General features: G+C 36.0%; 1 protein-coding gene across 1 annotated transcript in view; it reads right to left on the bottom strand.

The window, feature by feature from the left end:
- Window positions 1-3,498: 3,498 nt before the first annotated feature.
- LOC150101289 (uncharacterized) overlaps window positions 3,499-20,553 on the bottom strand; it is a 144,896-nt gene continuing 127,841 nt past the window's right edge. The window contains exons 3-4 of the mRNA XM_090400862.1: window positions 14,244-14,346; window positions 3,499-3,764 (exon numbers count right to left, since the gene is read on the bottom strand). Coding sequence (XP_090256988.1) covers window positions 3,683-3,764; window positions 14,244-14,346 — 185 coding nt within the window. The 3' untranslated portion in view covers window positions 3,499-3,682. The remainder of the gene's footprint in view (window positions 3,765-14,243; window positions 14,347-20,553) is intronic.

Raw genomic sequence — 20,553 nt, 5'->3', positions numbered from 1 at the left:
ATATATTGCACACATTAATTTTTAACGCCCATTCATTTTTGTAGAGGGCACTGGTTTTGCCAAATTAATGAATATCTTGGAAATGTTTAAAAATTTTCATAATTTCCGATTAACTTCATATTTGCGCCTATTTATTGTTACAACTACCATGTAGCTACATCAAAAAAAAAAAAATCAATGTAGTGATTCAAGCAGGTGCAAGTGTATTACAGGCCATTGTTTTTCATTGTCATCTGAAATATGTGAACTTTTCTGTCAACTACGTGAAATTAGCACACATTTGTCCGATTTCAAGGTTTCTTCTGAAGTGTACACGAAAAAAGGACTTTGCCAATAAAGTGCAATTTCGAGTTATTTTCGATTTTTCACAAAAATGCTATAAATCTGAGCACGTCCTTCTTATCTGAGCTATTTTCGTTACATATCGAATTGTTTAACCTAGCGATTGATGAAGGACCCAGCAGTACATAGTATACACGAATTTAGCGTTCTAACTCCCATTCCTGTCAGTAGCTGTGATAGCTCAATTAATGAATATATTCCAATTTTTTTGTTAAATTGCTTATCACCCGATTAAGTTCTTCCATTGTACTGTTACCACAGCCTTATAGCTACATGAAAATCGATGTAGTAATACTGCTTGTAGATGCAGGTGTATTATAGCACATAGTAGAGCATTTTGAGACAATATGTGTGAAATTTTCTGTCAACGACGGGAATTTAGCACACATCGGTATGATTTCAAGGTTATTTGAAGGGATACAGTAAACCCTCGATTTAACGGACTTCGGATTTAGCGGACAAAATCTCCGGTCCGTATGTCACGTATATGAAAATTAACACTGTTAATTTTGAAATGCTTTTAACCAAGATTTCCTTATAATTAAATTAACAGGTTTTTTTGTTATTATTCTCCTGTTATTTTTAGCAAATTTTGGGGAATAGGCCATCATAAGTTGGAAAAACACTGTAGCAATTTAGCCGACATAAATGAGTCACCGCTCATAAAACATGTCTGGCGAATGATTAGCATGCGATCACACCATTCGCGCTGAAATTGGTTCTATTGTCGCGTGCCGTGACTTTCTGATGCAGTTTTAACTCGTGCCAGCCGATGTTCCGACATGCGCTATGCCACGCCCAGTTCTGTGTATTTGTTTACTCGCGGTGAGTGGTTTACTTCACGCCAGAACAGAAGAGTCTGGATACATCATCATCAAGACAAATACATAGGAAAAATATTTTGTGTTTTTATAAAATTTAAATTTTGTTTTGTTTTTAATAACTTTGTTTATTTAAATATAATTAAAGATTATTTTCGGAAAAATTTTATTTATTTAGATATAGATTGCAAACTTGTTTTTTCGAGTCTCAAAACCACGGTGAGGTTATAAGCAATAATACGCGTACATATAAAAAACGTTTCTGTGAAATTAAACTTTTCATAGATACAGTACTTAATTTTAATTACATAAAAGTTTCTACATAAGAAAAAACATGTAAATTAGCTAATTTGTCAATTTTTTAACATACGCATTCGGAAACTCTACTGTACACGACTCAAAAACAGATATTTAACCTCTCTAGAATGAAAAGCGGTGCAGATTTTGACACGCTCCCTTTGATTGTTGTTCATCAGTTTGTGAACTCGCTTGCTGAACTTAGAACTGAAATTGGCATTGCAATAGCAGCTTCCAGCATATCATTATGAAGAAAGACAGGGCACCCAGAGCAAGGGGAGTCTTTCAAGCTAAAGTCCCTTTGTCAAAATTCTTGGAACCATTGCAGGTACTTTTGCACACACAGAACTTATATAATACAGATCTGGGGTTGATGATTGATAGAAACCTGAAATTCAAGGGACATATTGCAAAGTTGGTGAAGGTTACACAAAGGATTGCTGCAATAATGAGAAGGATGCTGACTTGCAGAGATAAAAGAGTTATCATTCCATTGTATGAGACCCTGATCAGACCACACTTAGACTATTGTTCTCCGATTTGGTCCCCAGGATTTTAAGGGGATAAATTAATTGTGGAAAGGGTACAGAGACAGATAACAAAGACAGTTTCAGGACTGTACAATGTTAGTTATGAGGATTGGCTGAGGTGATGTGGACTGTAGAGTTTGGTGGATAGAAGAAGGAGAGGTGACATGATTGAGACTTTTAAACTGTTGAGAGGTGGTTACAGGGTTGACAGTGGGGAGTTCTTTCGCTTGATTGGACAGCGGGAAAGAGTGATGACAAGGAGCCATCCCTGTAAGTTACGAAAGGAAACTGTGAGCAAGAGGGTGAGGAGTGGTTTCTTTGCATGGCGGGTGGTTGAACCATGGAATGCATTGCCTGATAGAGTGGCTAGAGCGAGAACGGTCAATGAGTTTAAGGAGTGGTATGTAGACTTCGTGTTTCCTAGGAGGGACCTCCCACGTTGAGTCTTGATAGAGTTATGTTTCCTAGGAAGGACCTCCTGCGATGGGTCTTTTGACTCCTTAGAGGCCTAAATAATAATAATAATATTATTATTATTATTATTATATAACTGACGTTCAGATTTAATGGACATCCCTACTTCCGAATAAGTGCGTTATATCGAGGTTTTACTGTAATTGCATTTATTTATTACGTCAATCTTTTTTCCATGAAAGGAGTGAAATTTTTCTAAATACCTTCGATAAGCTGCATATCGAAGGTATTTAGAATATTTAGAAGGTATATCCGACGGAGAAATAGAATGAGTTTGATAATCTTGCTTTGATTTTCCCATTTTATAACTGATTGGTGAATTTATTAAGGTGGGCGCCGTGGCTGTTTGTTCCTCACACTGTGGTATCCGTACACTTCTTTCTAAGCAGCGTACTGTTTGTTTCTATCGTATTGTCTGAGACCACTGCCTAAGTGCCATATCATTATTCTTTTACAGTAATAAATGTTTTCTGTCTTGAAAGTTGATTACGTGAATTTAATTTCATATTCTAATAAGAATTAATCATGATTTAAATTACTTTCTTTCGAATATTGGCAATAATAATTTGTGATATAAAGTAGTTTTCATTGTCAATATTAATCAGAATAATATAATGAATAATATGATAATTCTGAAAGTAGTTTTATGAATATTTCACAGAATAATTAAGATTGACTTTAGCATGTAACTCCCCTTTGAAGGATTCCAGAAAATAAACGAAGTTTCGAATAACACGTATTTCTAATAGGAAGTAGAATACGCTATCACGATAACATGAATTTCAGATGTCATGATATTCAATATCTAGAACTTCAACGTTTTAATTTCAAGCATTTGTCGAATCATCAATTCACTACAAGCATTACTTTCCACATAAACCGCCCAAACCATCTATACTCTTGCAAGTGTTAACGATTGATGTTAGAATTACAATGTGTTTTAGGTAATATATATTTTTTTTTGAATAAGGAATGTATTACCACAGACATTTTAAGATTTCCTTAATTTACTTATAAAATATGAGAGTACTATATTCTTACGCTGGAGTACTTTTTCTTTATTTTCACAAACGATATTAAACAATTATTTTTTAAAAAAGCATGATGAACATTTCTGAATAAGAAAACTCAGAATTATTAAGAATTATTCCATTCATATTTTCTCCTTTGGTGAGCCATAGAGATCAATGCAACCCCATCACTTTTTTCTTTTCATTTCTACCAACCACTGTAAAATGCTCCATTACCTAACTGTGCTCTCTTCAAAACCAGTTCTGGTTCACCCATCAGATTTTCTTTCCTGTAAAAAAAAAAAAATCAAACTTTTCCAGTTATGTGTATTATGCACTGATATTAGTTTATTATATGAGATTATACACTATAAAATTGAGTTATTCTCTGATACTATGTGATGTTTCCCTTTGGAGACCAACTAGCATCCTACTGCATTTGGAACAGCCAATTAGCTTGTCTCTTCATAACATCTCAAAAGACAATCGAAAGTGTCTGCTAAAATATTTTTTTGCATACAGTGAGCATCATGTATTTAAATAAAAGTCACGTGATCAAATCAGCATAGGTACCGATAGTGCACATCGAAGGTGTGACAATAGTTGCATGAATGAATGGAAGCACACTGCCTCAGCTGAAAACACTCTGCAGTCTGGTAGTTTGTCTGTGCAACACATATCTTCTTGACAAACACACCGATATGCTCAGTTTCTGATACTGGTGGACTTATATCACATATTGATCACTGTATATGAACAGACACGTTCTTCATACCCACAGTTTATTCATCATTTCCCTTTGGAGACCAACTAGCATCCTACTGCATTTGGAACAGCCAATTAGCTTGTCTCTTCATAACATCTCAAAAGACAATCGAAAGTGTCTGCTAAAATATTTTTTTTTTTTTTGCATACAGTGAGCATCGTGTATTTAAATAAAAGTCACGTGATCAAATCAGCATAAGTACCGATAGTGCAGATCGAAGGTGTGACAATAGTTGCATGAATGAATGGAAGCACACTGCCTCAGCTGAAAACACTCTGCAGTCTGGTAGTTTGAATGTGCAACACATATCTTCTTGACAAACACACCGATATGCTAAGTTTCTGATACTGGTGGACTGATATCACAGATTGATCACTGTATATGAACAGACACGTTCTTCACGCCCACAGTTTATTCATCATATTCATCATCCAGACTAAATAATATTCTCTATCCTATCGCTCAGGAATTGAACCATTCATGATTATCATTGCCCAAGCTATACTCAATCCCCAGTTCTGAGTATCGCAAAACATGCCTTCCTCCACTTCCATACCGTCCGGCACTTCAACATTGTTCTGTGAAACCAGTCTTGAACAGAGAGCCCACTGATGTCATACGTAACTACCACCCTAAGTTGGAATTCTGACAGTTCAGCTGATGACATCGAGTACAGTGCAAAACAGGCAGCACATCGCATCTTTCATTACCAGACTTAAGCAGACATTCTCTGAATATTTGCATTTGGTGGGATGCGAAATTTGCATAGTAAGTAAGGTGTCCAAATACTTATGTTATCATAGTATATATATATATATATATGTTAAATATATCAAGCTACTTTAAACCTGGTTTCACTCCGTTTCCCAAGTTAGCAAACAGACAAACAAGTCACCTTTGCGCCTGCAAGTGTTGCAAGTCTAGCTGATCATACAGGTAGTGCAAGACCAAGGCAACTCATGGTAAAAGTAGAATAAGCTCTGATCACTAATCTTAATATTTACCCTTAATGCAAAGCACATCGCCTAGAGGAGATGTATGATGTTTTGTATTAAAGGCAAGGGGGCCACTACCCAGACAGGTTTCGACTTTTATTGAGGTCTCATCAGTGGGAGCCAGGCTAGAAATACCAAGATTTTATTAATACAGAGCGTATAAGTATTTTACCAGAACAAGTTACCATAAGGTAACTTGTTCTGTTAAAATTATTAAATAACCTTATTAAATAAAAATCTCAGGAAGAGATATAAATGTATCTCTTCCTGAGATTCTAGAAAGTATTCAATAAAGGTCGAAACGGGACTGGGTAGTGGCCTCCTTGCCTTTAATACAAAACATCATACATCTCCTCAAGGCGATGTACTTTGCATTAAGGGTAAATATTAAGATTAGTGATCAGAGCTTATTCTACTTTTACCATGAGTTGCCTTGGTCTTGCACTACCTGTAAGATCAGCTAGACTTGCAAAACTTGCAGGCGCAAACTTGACTTGTTTGTCTGTTTGCTTACTTGGAAAATGGAGTAAAACCAGGTTTAAAGTTGCTTGGAATCTTTAACATTTATTATACCCAAGGTAAAATACTTTCTACATTTATATCTCCTCCTGAGATTTTTATTAATAACAATATATATATATATATATATATATATATATATATATATATATGACAGAATGCTCATTGACTCGGTTAACATACATAGTTTTATGAAAAAAATTGAATGACTAGAACCGAGATTTAATTAAAAAGGTTTTAATATAAACACACTACTAGTTTCGGCCTGTAACAGCCTTCTTCAGGTGACATTATAAAAGAAAAAACACTAAACATTGAGGGTTAAAAGACTATGAACATCATAGACAGTCTTTATACATAATTAGCATTAAAACGTTGTAGTTGTATTTGAAGCTGTTCTTTCATTTGTTGCATTGTTGGGAGAGTGCGTGCTTGCTGCATCACGTGAACGCCAGTACATGATTACAGCTGAATGACTATCCGGGAGGTTGTAGCTTAAGTTGTTATTTAGATGAACAGGATTGAAGATGATTTCTCTCGATTCCACAATTTTTCTCTCTATTTCGTCACTGCAACGGAAGATGTTTGTAGATTTTTCCCAGCAGACTTTGTGACTTTGGTTATCATCATTAGGATTAGCCGAGAAGAGGATATGACTTGATAATGCACTTGCTCACTGTCTCTTGTAAGTAATGTCTCTCATGTGTTCTTCCATACGCATTTCGACAGATTTGTCTGTCTGCCCGAAATAACTTTTTAAAAATTTTTTAGAAATTTTTTTAGAACTATTGTATTTTTTTAAAAAAATACAATATCAGAACCTTGTTCACTCCACTTCCAAAGATCCGTTCCTTAATTAGCCACCCAAAACCTTGTCATCATCAACTCAAATACCCTGGCGTATATAAAATATTATGTGACTGCGATATTCCTTATTTCGGGCAGACAGACAAATCTGTCGAAATGCGTATGGAAGAACACATGAGAGACATTACTTACAAGAGACAGCGAGCAAGTGCATTATCAAGTCATATCCTCTTCTCGGCTAATCCTAATGATGATAACCAAAGTCACAAAGTCTGCTGGGAAAAATCTACAAACATCTTCCGTTGCAGTGACGAAATAGAGAGAAAAATTGTGGAATCGAGAGAAATCATCTTCAATCCTGTTCATCTAAATAACAACTTAAGCTACAACCTCCCGGATAGTCATTCAGCTGTAATCATGTACTGGCGTTCACGTGATGCAGCAAGCACGCACTCTCCCAGCAATGCAACAAATGAAAGAACAGCTTCAAATACAACTACAGCGTTTTAATGCTAATTATGTATAAAGACTGTCTATGATGTTCATAGTCTTTTAACCCTCAATGTTTAGTGTTTTTTCTTTTATAATGTCACCTGAAGAAGGCTGTTACAGGCCGAAACTAGTAGTGTGTTTATATTAAAACCTTTTTAATTAAATCTCGGTTCTAGTCATTCAATTTGTTTCATAAAAAAAAAAAAAAATATATATATATATATATATATATTGTTATTGGCAGTTAGATGCTTACTCGGACTGGATGGCTTTCATCAGATTGGGATTTCTCTTGCTTCCGATGAGGAGGTTGTCGACAGTCTTTGGACTAAAGAAAATACTCGGGTACTAATTACTGACGTAGGTTAATACTCATTATCGCGATGTGATAATTATTTCTTTGGAATAATTCTTCAATTGTTATGTTTGCAACGTCGGCGGTTTGCAAAGAAATAATTATTGAATCGTTTATATAGTGTACACTCTGGTTTAGAATTAAAACAAATTTAGTTCAATTCTTCATCCAAGTCTTAGCAAGCAAAGCTTGCACCGGAAAACATCTTCTTGGATGAAAGACTGAACTAAATTTGTTGTAGTCTAGCCAAGTGCAAGGTGGGCTTCCAGCATCTTTCTCTGGTTTAGAATTGTTGTAGTTACTATTACTGTATGATGACTTTTGCGATCACCATGCTGCAAGGGTTAGCATCTAATATCTGTTATTTGTGAGTTTGATCGACAACAGCTTCCGGTCTAGAATAGAAAATATTGTTATTGTGGGTATACTCGTCAGTGGTTCTAAATTCTAGCAGGCAAGTGAGCATGCACGATCTTCCGAGTATCCTTGCATTTCGTAACCATAATTCAAGGATAACGTGGTTAGCCCTAAGCCTGAAAGTAGTTTTTATAAGTAAATTGTGTGTGCGCTTCTGGCAGTTTCCTGAGTGCTGAATAGCCGGGATGGAAAACCTTGCCCAATCTGTATGGCACTGACTAACTCATCTTCAGTCGAAAATTCCTGATAATTGTTCTCGTCCTAGAGGAAGATTCGAACCCAGGTCTTGCCAATCAATGGGCTTCATCTCTAGAGACTGAGCTATGGAAGCTTCCATTGTGGGTATACTAGGTGTGCGGCTATTTTTCATGGTTCTAGCTTAACCCCTGCTTGACTTACAGTGGCAGGGAATTTTAATGCTGCCGCCGATATGATATTCTAGAAACTTCTGTACTTCCAACCTTATGTCTACTGTTCGAGGAAGGCCCTTCTCTGTGTCAACAAGGCAATAACCCGTCCACAAGTTTGGTCCAAGAAGGAATGGGTGTTGTTAAACCTGATTGTCCTGCACAGAGCACTGCTCTTCGTCCCATCGAACAGCTGTAGAATGAATTGTAACGCCAATTGCAAGCGAGGACGAATCGCTTGGCTGAAGACCTCATTAATTTTCTTCTGGAAAAACGAAAGGAACTTATCAAAATCTAGTTAAAATTTTCCCAGAAGATCGAAGGCTGTCCAGTAACGGATGCACTTCTTCTTCTTCTTATTGTGCTATCTTCTATCGAAGGTCAGCGACCATCTTGGCGAACAAACTGCGGTCTTGTGCTGATCTGAGCAGTTGTGCACTGCTCTTTCCTGTCCACGTCTTGATGTTGTCAAACCATGATATTCTTTTTCTTCCTCTAGTTCCTTTGCCATCAATTCTTCCTACCAAAATAGTTTGTAGAAGTTGGTATTTGCTGTTTCTCATGATGTGGCCAAGATATGATGTTTTTCGTTTCTTGATTATTTGTACAAGATGTTTAGCTTTGCCAATGAATTTTAAGACCTTTTCATTGGTAATTTTTTCTGTCCATGATATCTTTAGCATTCTTCTGTATAGCCACATCTCACAGGCTTCGATTTTCTTGATGGTTGTCGCCTTCAATGTCCATGTTTCAACTCCATAGAGCAGAATAGACCACACGTAACATTTCAGCATTCGGCATCTGACCTCCATGTTTAGGTCTTTATTGCAGAATAGTGTTCTCATTTTCATGAAGGACTGCCGTGCAACTTCAATCCTTGTCTTTATATCTATTTCTGGATCCCACCGTTCATTAATCCAACAACCAAGATATTTATATCTTGACACTTGATCAATATTTTTCCCATTGAGTGTCAGTTTCGTTGATGAGGCTGGATGTTTGCTGATGATCATGTATTTTGTCTTGTTGATATTTATATTTATTCCCATTCTTTGTCTTTCTATGTATACTCTGTCAATGAGTTTTTGGAGATCCATAATGTTATCTGCAATTAGCACGGTGTCATCTGCATATCGTAGGTTGTTAACAATCTTTCCATTTATTGTGATTCCCTCTGGACATTCTTCCAATGCTTTTTTAAAGATTACCTCTGCATATATGTTGAACAGGCGTGGTGAGAGCACACATCCTTGTCTCACTCCTCTTTTGATGTTAATATCACTGATGGTAATGTTGTCTAATTGAACGGTAGCTGACTGATTCCAATACGGATTTGTTATTAGTCTTATGTCTTGTTCGTCTAGCCTTGTTTGTTGAAGGACTTCGATTAAGTTAGTGTGTCTGACTTTGTCGAATGCTTTTTCAAAATCTATGAAACACATAAAGAGAGATTTCTGTTTTTTTTGTTATGCATTTTTGTATCAATATTTGGGTAAAGAAAGGGCCTCTCTAGTACCAAAACCATTCCGAAAGCCGAATTGTGTTTCACTTAGAGTTTCTTCACTTTTTCTATAAATGCGATTCTGAATTACTTTCAAAAATATTTTTAATGTTTGGCTCATTAGACTAATAAGTCGGAAGTCACCACAGGAATTCGCTTTGGGTTTCTTTGGGATAGTGATAAATGTAGATTTGAGCCAATTTGATGGAAATTCATCACTTTCATATATTTCATTAAATAGTTTTTCAAGAAGTTTGATGTTATCTGGTTCTATTAATTTTAAAAATTCTGTTTGCACACTATCTGGTCCACTGGTTTTTCCTGTTTTACTTGCTCTTATAGCATTCTCTATTTCACATTTCATGATCACTGGTCCTTGAATGTTATCTTTTATATTTATAGGCTTCTGTCTAGTATCATTGAAAAGTTCTGTTACATATTTTATCCAAATCTGTGCTTTATTCTCTTCTTCTAGAACTATTTTTCCATTTTCGTCTCTTAGAGACACTATTTGCTTTTTCCTGTTTTCCGGAAATTTCGTTGATTTTCTTATACAGATTGAAATTATCATGTTACTTCTGAAGCAGTTCAATTTCAGTACATAAATTTTTCATCCAATTTTCCTTGGCTTCTTTTATTTTTTTCTTGATGATGTTATGTGTTTCTGTATACCTGGCTAGGTCTTTATTTTTGTACATTCTTCTTGTATCAATAAGAGAAAGAATCTCATCTGTCATCCATTCCTGTTATTTTATATTATTCACATAACCTACTTCTTCAATACTTGTTGTTACGATGGCATTCTTTAAGCTATTCCAAAGAGATTCCACACTTTTATTTTCTTCTATGTTAATCTGTTGTAATCGCAGGTTAAGCTGTGTCTTGGCACTTTTATATATGTTCGGGTCTTTCAGTTTTTCTACATCAATTTTCTTTTTCTTCTTTTGTGATTTTTTAGCTGATTTTAATCTAAGACGTACTTCTGCAACTATGGAATTGTGGTCTGATGAGATATCTGCTCCAGGATAAGTCTTAGCACTCTTTATACTATTGTGGAATCTTTTATTTATCAGTATATAATCAATTTGATTTCGGACAATGTTATGTTGGTTATCTTGAGGCGATTTCCAAGAGTATAGTCTTCTGGGTGGAAGTTTAAACCAGGTATTTGCTATTGTTAGATCTTCTTCCTGACAGAACTGGACTAGGCGATCTCCTCTGTCATTTCTGGTGCCTAAGCCATGTTCGCCAACAATTTCTCCATCACCCCCTCTTCCTAATTTTGCATTGAAGTCACCCATCACTATGTTTATATCATGTTTCTTTGTTAGGTTTTAATCTCTTTTAGGTGTTCATAAAACTCTTCAACATCTTCTTCACTTTTGTCAGCTGTGGGTGCATAAGCTTGGATGATATTCATGTTAACGGGGTTTCCCTTAAGTTGTAACAGCATTATCCTTTGAGAAAATGGAATCCAATTTAGTACTGATTTATTGATTTCTTCATCTACTACTACAGCTACACCATGTCGATGTTTGTTCTCATCATTCCCAGAGTAATACATTGTTGTATTATCTTGTTGACACTTTCCAGATCCTGGCCATCTTGTCTCGCAAATTCCCAAAATCCGGATGCCCAGCCTCTTCATTTCTCTTATGGCATTTCTTAATTTGCCAGCTTCATACAGAGTTCTGACATTCCAAGTTGCAATTTTAAAAGTGGACACCATTTTGAGCCCGGAGATTCTTCGCACCCCTGTCCCATTTAAGGGACGCCGGGAACTTGGGGCCAATTGTAAGGGTTTGCTCGCCATGGTGGTTGTTCTGGAGATAAGGTAGAGCAGTAGTTTCTCCGTTTGCTTTCTGCTCCGCAGTATTACAGACGTACACAATATAATCATATTGCCATCTGCAAATCTCTGATCACAAGCTTTTCCGTCATCATTTGGCTTCAACCCTGTGTCAGTACCGTCAATGCTGCTTCCCAATGTCAGGGGCAGTGACCCCAGCAGGTACTTATTTAAGGGCGGCACTACTCGCCATGTCACCGAGTTGTCATTGGGCTTTGTGAAGTTTTAAGTGAGACAGAGTTGCCACTTCTGCTCCCCCACGCCCTGATAGCTCAGTCGCTGTTGGTCCACGGCTGCTTATTCGCCAGATTGCTCTGCTTATATCGCAGCTAGCCTCCATATCTGAAGGCTGTTCCCCGATCCGCCACCTGGGGACGCACCCGGTAGTAGTCAGCTCTACCCCAGGGCACTAACTCCACGTTAATGACTTCCACATTAGAATGAGAGTTGGGATGAGAAGGCATCGGATAATTTTGATCAGAATTGTATGTAAAGAGCAGCAAATTGTTCCTGTCTTGGTTCCCACAGTAAGAAGAACCTTCATTCTTCTAGTTATTTGACTGTGCAGGAATTCAGATAAGATGTGAGTATTCCCTATCACAATCGAATATGTGTTTTTATACTACAAAACTCAGTGCTTCGACTTTCTCTCTATATCGAAAATAGCGTTAAGAGAATAATAAAAGTTAAATGATTTTCAAGTCAATTAATGGCTTTTCTGTGTCACAATATATTTCTGCAAATCGAAGAAATTTCAAACCTTATCCAAACTCGAAAACACGAGTGAGAAATTAATGAAGGAAATTAGTAGTAGGTGATTTTAAATGCCCTTGTTTTCCTAATTTAGCAGTTTACGTCAAAGTTGAATTGTGTAACAAAGGTCAGGTCGGGATTTTCAATCTTCAAGGAAAACATAGAGTATTTACGGGTACTTTTGCTTAAGTGATTTTCACTTTTTTTTCATAAAAATAGTTTGAAGTTTCGATTTAATTTCACTCTTCATGTTTTTCAGTTTTTTTTTCTTCACATTTTGTTGTGGATTTTACATGAAAACATTAGGTGATAATATAAAGAATAACTGAGTTTCTGTCTCCCCACTTTATAATTATTATCTACAATTTTTCAAAACATCCGATGGATATGATATTTCTTAATTTGTCTATTGCATTGGTCTCTAATGGGCATGGGATGCACAAAATAAAGCATATCCTGTCAAGTCAACTCCCGCCTTCCAGTGGTATTCTGTTTCCAAAAAAATGAGCTTTCCTAAACCCACCAATATTCCAGCTACAAACCTTTGTAGTTGGAGGAAATGAGAAGTAGGCCAATCAGGTGGTAGAAAACCTTCATCGCGCTCTGAAATCCCATTACCCAGCTTATTGGAGTACTGAGATAGTGAATGCCTTATATTTAGTCTTCAGAGCAGGGGTTCCCGTTTCTTTACCCCTACTCTCCACACAATATAAATGATGCGCTTCAAGGACATGAGAAACATATTTAGAGATTGCAACCCTCTTCCAGTAAAAACGGTGGTGCTGCCGGCTTGTGACCAGAGAATGTACTGGATCAAATTTGACGGTAACGATTAGGAGGTTTCCGGATCAAGTGGCATATAACACCGCTGCATACTCTGCCTGGAGAGGGAGTTCGAAGGTATTGTCAAAGTCATGTTATGAGAAGGAGACTGGTCGCTCTCTGTATGTCATGAACAAGAGTCTGTTCTATTCTCATTGCATGTCTCCAATCTATTCTTCCATGTAAACATAAATGAACTTATAATGAATATTAGAAACATTGATAGCGACGCTGAGAAACAAAAAAATCTGCGTCAAAAACTATCCCCCAGTAAACGACAGATCAGTGATATCACGTGGTCGGTTTCTGGAGTGAAATCACACCGGAATCTCCTCAAACAAAAACTCACTTTCATATCAACTTTACTAACATTCGTTGCATAAACGTCAGCATAAATGACGTTCATCACCAATCATAATCAACCAGACTTGTCTTCGTTCATTTTTTTTTCTTTTGGGGGATAGGTTACAACTGAATTTTACTCAAAGCTCCGCACTCTAAACTATCTTCTTTCTAGGATGTCATCTTTGTTGTAACTGAAACACGACTGCAGAATATGTTTCGGAGATTTTCAAGATCGTGCTGTACTTTTTGTGATGGCGGATGTATTGAAAGTTAACATTCCTACAAATAGGTATACTAGATCTCGTATCAATTTCCTCTCTCTACATTTTGCAAGATCTTTATATCATATATAGAAGCGAAGTTTTATAAAAGGCAATCAAAATGGCCTCGTGGAAATGCTGCATTTCCAAGCAGTATTAATATATTCCGTTAGTTATTGAATCCTACCTAATCCTATCGAATTATGTATTAAAAAATCGCTTTTGCTGATAATGTTCATCTGTGTGTTCATAAGAGAGAGAGAGAGAGAGAGATTAAAAAAACTCAAATATTTATTTTAAAAAATATGCAAAACTTAAAAGCTCAGTACATTCTTTTCCATAATCTTCATTTGATTCCAATACTAGTCATGCCCTGCTCTTATTAGGTTTAGAATCGGATTAACTAAACACGAAAAGGCATGAAAATTTTGGAAATGTTTTATGTTTGTATGCATAAAATTAACAAGCTTATTATACTCACCGCTTGCATGGTGATTTTGCGCATCTGTATACTTCATTATTTGCATTTTCTGACCACTCTCTTATTAGAACACCTTCAGTATCTCTCAACATGCTTGAGATTGCTAAATTTTTCAAAATTCACAAATTAAAATTAATTGGAACTTCTTACATCGAAAATGTAAATGTCTCTTCACTTTAGTTTCAATTTAACTTATGTTTGAAACAATACTCATGAGACCATATCAATTACTATACATTAGTAAATTGGATTTACGAGTACTAGTATAAACACATATAAACACAGTGAAGAAGGAATGAAATTATTTGGTACACAAGTTTGGCCCATGTTATTTACACATACTACACATTCGATTAATCCACCATAAGATTTAATGACCGTTAAATATCAGAAATAAATGACACAGAAAAAAGTTGTAAATTTTAAAATGATAATAGTAATAATAATCTCCATGCGGTACCTCTAGTTCTGTTAAGGAGGCTTGCCTGCTATGAGGGATGCTAATGACTATGCTCTCGTAGCATTACTATCAGCAGTACAGTATCTCGCAAGGGACCACGTTTCATTGTGATGATCACAAAACATTAATCATCCACATAGAATCTATCGTCTTCCTAGTTAACAAACTGCTATAACGTCGTTGCATTAAGCCATAAATGGACTGATTGGTCAACTTCCTTTGCTGTAGAGCAAAAATAAATATTAAAAAAAATAATAACAATCAAATAGGAGAACAACAAAAACGAAAAAAGTGACTTCATTGGAAAACCATTATGAATCGCATGCAATGAATCGCATGATTACGAATCGAGAGGATACCAAATGAGAACGTATAAACTTTGGAAACAGAAATTCCTTGATACTACAATCGCTGAGGAGTTGCTGGTGAATCAAAGAAGGTTTATTGAACGAAACTGATTTCTTAGTAATGAGGATCTTGAGGAATTGGAAAGACGAGATTACCACTGAATGGATTTAAGGATATGAAGCAACTAAGAAGACAATGAAAAATATCGCTTTTCTGAAATACTGATGATAAAAGTATCACGAAGGTTATTTAAATGCGAGACCACAATGCCTATGGATATGGTATATAATCGTACTGTAATTGTATGCCAAATACAGAGCAACGTATCAGCTTGGTTGACAGAGTTATTAATGTACCACTCTCCAAACAGTCTTCGAAGTTCAATCCGCCAAAGACATGAGGATTTTGATTGTCTTCGCCTGGCAGATGAATTTCATTCCTTGTGTGAGACAACTTTCGATTTATTGAAGGCTTGAAAAATCGAATTTTTTAAGCCTTCAGTGTTAAGTCCCTAGGCAAGGATTCCCGAATGTGGAAAAAATTAAAATAAAATATTAAAAATGATTTTTTAAAAACAATCCTTAGCTGCTGCTAATATATTGTAAATTTCTCATGTTTGCCTTTCATGCGCGGGAGACACAATACGCACATACACAAAAAAAATCACAAAAAAATGCAACATGAACTTTTGCATTATAAACATTCGTACAAAAAAGCTGAAGAAAGAAATCAGCTGACGTGCAAAGCTGAATTATAAATACAAAAATTGATGAGATATCCGAAGACATTGTTAAATGTTTGAACCCAGCAGAAAAAAATAAGTTCTTGAAACACCCTTGGGGTAATCAAAAATAATATAATAAAAATGTCGCTTGCTTGAAACACGTTGAAAAAGAATTGAACACGATTCAGATAGAATCGTGTTCAATCGAAAAAGAATTAACACGATTCTCTCAACAATATAAATGGTTCAGAGGCAATTAAAAAGAGTAAAGAAATGGAGTTCACCACGTAAAGATAAGCTGTGTCGAACACCTAACCAACGCTCTCTTAGTAATAATTAATCAAGGACTCTGTACCATATTTGTGGCTCATTCTGCTTTCCCATTACTGCTAACACCATTCTAAAATTGCATATAATTAGTATTTAGTTTCGAGTTTCTTAAACTTTTTTCTTGATTTCAGATATCACTGCAACTTATACTGGAGGATTCATTCAGATTTTCAGTTCTGTGGCCAGTACTTGGAACATTCAGGTGTCTTCTTCTTCATCCTATCTTGGATTTTGAGTCCGGTCTCATGCAATCGCTTTGTTGGTCTTCCAATTATTTTTTCCCATTTATTTTATATCCTTATAGTATATTTGGCAGTCTGCTGTTGTCCAATAGATTTAGATTTGCTAACAAATCAAATTTTGTTTATATTTGCTTATATAGTAGTTAATTGGTTTTAAATTTAGGGAATAAAAACTTTCTTCATTTGTTTTATGGTCCTACTTGGTATATCCATCTTTTTTTCCTGAGAACTTTCATTTCTGCTGTTTAAATCCGTTTTTCATTCTACGTTTTTATGGTCCATGTTTCACTCAGATATAATAACATTTTTTTTTTTTTTAGAGAGGACGTTGTATTGATTTATTCTGGTGTGTTCATATACTAAGTTTGCTTAAATATATTGTTTATTACGCCGTTTACTTTAACAAAATTTAATATTTTAATGATTTCATAGTGGATAATTCATAGCTACGGTTGAATAAGATTACATTTTTACAGTATTTATAAAATCACAATGAATTATAAATTCTTACAGTTTTGCTTTAATATATTTAAGCGCTATAGTTACAGCGTTTAAAAACTTTATATGCTGATATGTCATAGGTCTGATATTCACTACAGCCGTAGGAGGAGAAATTCATTCACACGTCTTGACGCTCGCACGCACGCACACACACACACGCGCGCACGATAATTTGGAATGTCATAAAGTATCACTGAACTGGAAAGCTTGAACTAACATATTGTTTCATTAAGTTCACGAAGTTGGTCTGAAAATTTTCGGCCTAGACCATAGATGGCAATACTATCAACAATATTTTTTCTCTGAGGTGGTACATCAGTCGTAAGCATCAATGTGAAATTGCAAGTCATTCGATCAAGTAGAAGGTTGAACGCCAAAAGAAATTCATCCGAAGTTCATAAAAGTTCACGGACACTCTTCTCCTTCGTTTCCGACAATTAAAAAATGGGCTGCCGAGTTTAAAAGTGGCCGTACCAGCCTTAAAGGTTATCCATATGAAGGAGTCCAAAAAGTGTAACAACACCAGAAATCATTGATTAAGTGCTCGATATGTTAATGGATGACGGCCGAGTTAAACTGCACCAAATTGCTGAGACTATAGTTAATACAAAAGAACGTGTAGGATATATTTTCCATGAAGAATTGCAAATGAAAAAGATTTGCGGAAGATGGTTGCCGCGCTTGCTCACAGCAGATCCAAAACGCACTCACATGAAAATCTCAGAACAGTGCTTGGAGCGTTTTAATAAGAATAAAACTGATTTTGTGTGTCGATTTATTACTATGGATGAGACTTGTGAGCATTACACAACAGAATCCAAACAGCAGTCAAAACAGTGGAGAGAAGCCGGTTTCAACGCCAAAGAAGACACATTCGGTTCCATCAGCAGGAAACGCCATGGCATCGGTGTTTTGAGATGCTGAAGGCATTTTGTTTATTAATTATCTTGAAAAGGGTAAACCAATAACCGAGGAATATTATTCCGATCTTTTAACCAGAGTAGACGAAAAAATTCGTGAGAAAAACCCGGTTTGCAGAAGAAAAAATAATCTTTCATCAGGACAATGCTGATACCCACAAAGTTGTTTTGGCAATGGGAAATTTAATGGATCCGCACTATGAATTGTTGGAACATCCACCCTATTCCCCAGATTTGGCTCCCTCTGAATTCTATCTCTTCCAAAAACTAAAACTTTTCCTTGCTGGTCAGCGTTTTTCTTCGAATCAAGAGGTAATTGCGGCTGTAGAGGGGTATTATGTGGATCTTACTGAGAACCACCACAGGGACGGGATATTGCCGATGTAGCATCTGGAATAAATCTATCAGTCTTAAAGGTGATCACGTTGAAAAATAAAAGTTATTTTGAAATTATAAATTCGTTCTTACATTGTTAAGCCGAGAACCTTTCAGACCACCCTCCTATAAGGTGTGTAGGATGGGCATTTCTTGTTCATAGTATCTTAAGGCTGTTTTCAGGCTATTGTAGTTTGTAAGGTTCCTGTATTCAGACTGTAGTTTACTTAGCATATCTGGGATGTAGAAGCTTCGAATGGCCTTTCCGTAGTGATTGTTAGACTCATATGTGATATAATTAGTTGTCTGAGGTCTTGTTATAAGGTGTGTAATTCTGGCTGTACTGTATTTGGCGTGGAAATAATATTTCAACATAGTTGCATCTTGATATACGTGTTTTGCTGTTAGTATTTCGTGTTCTGACATTGTCAAAAGTTCTATTGCCAAAAGATCAGTTTTATCATTTTCTACTGTAATGATATTATATATATATAAATATATATGTGTGTGTGTGTGTGTGTGTGTGTGTGTGTGTGTGTGTGTGTGTGTGTGTGTGTGTGTGTGTGTGTGTGTGTGTGTGTGTGTGTGTGTGTGTGTGTGTGTGTGTGTGTGTGTGTGTGTGTGTGTGTGTGTGTGTGTGTGTGTGTGTGTGTGTGTGTGTGTGTGTGTGTGTGTGTGTGTGTGTGTGTATTATCAATCATTTGAGTCAGTGAATTTGAGAATATAATTAATTTTCTCTTTTCACAGTTTAGGTGTATGGAGTTTTGGTGAACCAGTCAATGAGCAGCTTTACATTCTGCATATCTGTTTGGGTTATGCTTGCATTTCGATGAATATAATAAATATAATAGCTGTGTCGTGTGCGTATTGGAAGACCTTTCCTTTGAGAAGTAGTTGGTTAATATCGTGTATATAAATGCTGAATAGACTTGAGGAGAGAACAGTTCCCTGTAGCACTTCACAGGGTAATGGTAGCTATCAACTGTGGTTTGAACCGATCCTTGGGATATGTTTTCTGTTTTGAAAGTAGTTTATAACGCACCTGTGAAGAGATTCATCTATTATAACATGTCTTAGCCTTTCTAACAAGGTGTGTGAATGTGTAAAAGGCTTTTGTCAAATAGATAATGATTACAATGGCAATATTTTGTCTAAGCCGGTATTAATTTCGTCAGTAAAATCTTCCAAGAGAGATGATGTTCCCTTAATTTTCTGAAAACATATTGTTATTTGGGGATAATACGAAATTTAAGTTAATGGATAACTATTTGTTGGGAGTTTCCTTATTACGATCGGCTCCATGATTTGATTGAATATTGGTAGTGTTGCTATGGGTCTGTAATTATGGATTAAATTTATTTTTGCATGTTTGTATATGGGTGTGATTATGGAAGTCTTTAACATACTTGATATTTATTTGGTTTTAAATATTTTATTTGTTAATTTTAGGACGATAGGTTCTAGGCTAGTTGCGTGTTGCTTGATGTACTTAGGTCTCATGCCGTCGGTCCCTGGGCCTTTGGCTTGCTTTGATATATTACAGAGAGAAGTTGCACTTCTTTTATACCATAATGTGTGTTTTTCTTGTGGTCCGAGTAGAGGATCTCGTTTTGTGATGTGAGGAATATTTCTCTGTAGTTTTAAATGGAGTCCACAAAGTGTTTGTTAGTGTTCCTTTGCCTGTCTTGGATAGATTTAGTGTCGTTCATGAAGCTGTGTTTTATGGTTACAGAGGAGTGGTATGGGAGCACAGTCTACCATCTCGTTGATCAGATGCTAGGTTGGTCTCATGTTATTTTGTGCGGAGGTTAATTTGTCTCTGTAGTAGTTTCTTTTTTCTTTTCGTATTTGCGTTGTTCCTTATCATCTTATATTCGGCTTTTAAAACTGCGTTATTTGGATATCTCTTTGATTGTTTTTTCCATAGAATACCTTTCTGTGTATATAAAGATTAGGTTTTAGGTTATCCAAGGAATATAGCTTGTTTTTGAAGGAATTCTGACTTTCTTTGCAGCTTCCTTATTTTCTTCCTTTCCTTCAGTGTGAGTTTAATGTTGCTGTATAAGATATCTATTGAATATCGAGACACCATACGTTACCAGTCGATTTTTCTAATTCCGTGGTTGAATGCTCTTGGTCTATTATTGTTTTGTGTTGCTCTTCGTATGCCGAGCATTGCATGGATGCTATGGTGGTGTACAAGTTAAGAGCCGTGAAGTAATGGTCTCCTACGTTGTACTTTATGACTGCTACAGTGTATCTCTTTCGTACCCGAATCTTTATATGATCTGAACAAGAAGCAGTGATAGTATTTCCGACTATTTCTTCCCTAGTACATGTTATAATTATTGTTATTCGGTTATACTTAACGTATCTATGTATTTAGCGTATCAATATATGGTTTGTACAG

This window comes from Typopeltis vanoorti, chromosome 11 (genome assembly GCF_054136105.1).
Source record: "Typopeltis vanoorti isolate ZY-2024b chromosome 11, IOZ_Tvanoo_1.0, whole genome shotgun sequence".
NCBI classification, from domain to species: domain Eukaryota; kingdom Metazoa; phylum Arthropoda; class Arachnida; order Uropygi; family Thelyphonidae; genus Typopeltis; species Typopeltis vanoorti.
Note: the sequence above shows the minus strand (reverse complement) of the source record. Positions and strands in the feature narration are given on the sequence as shown.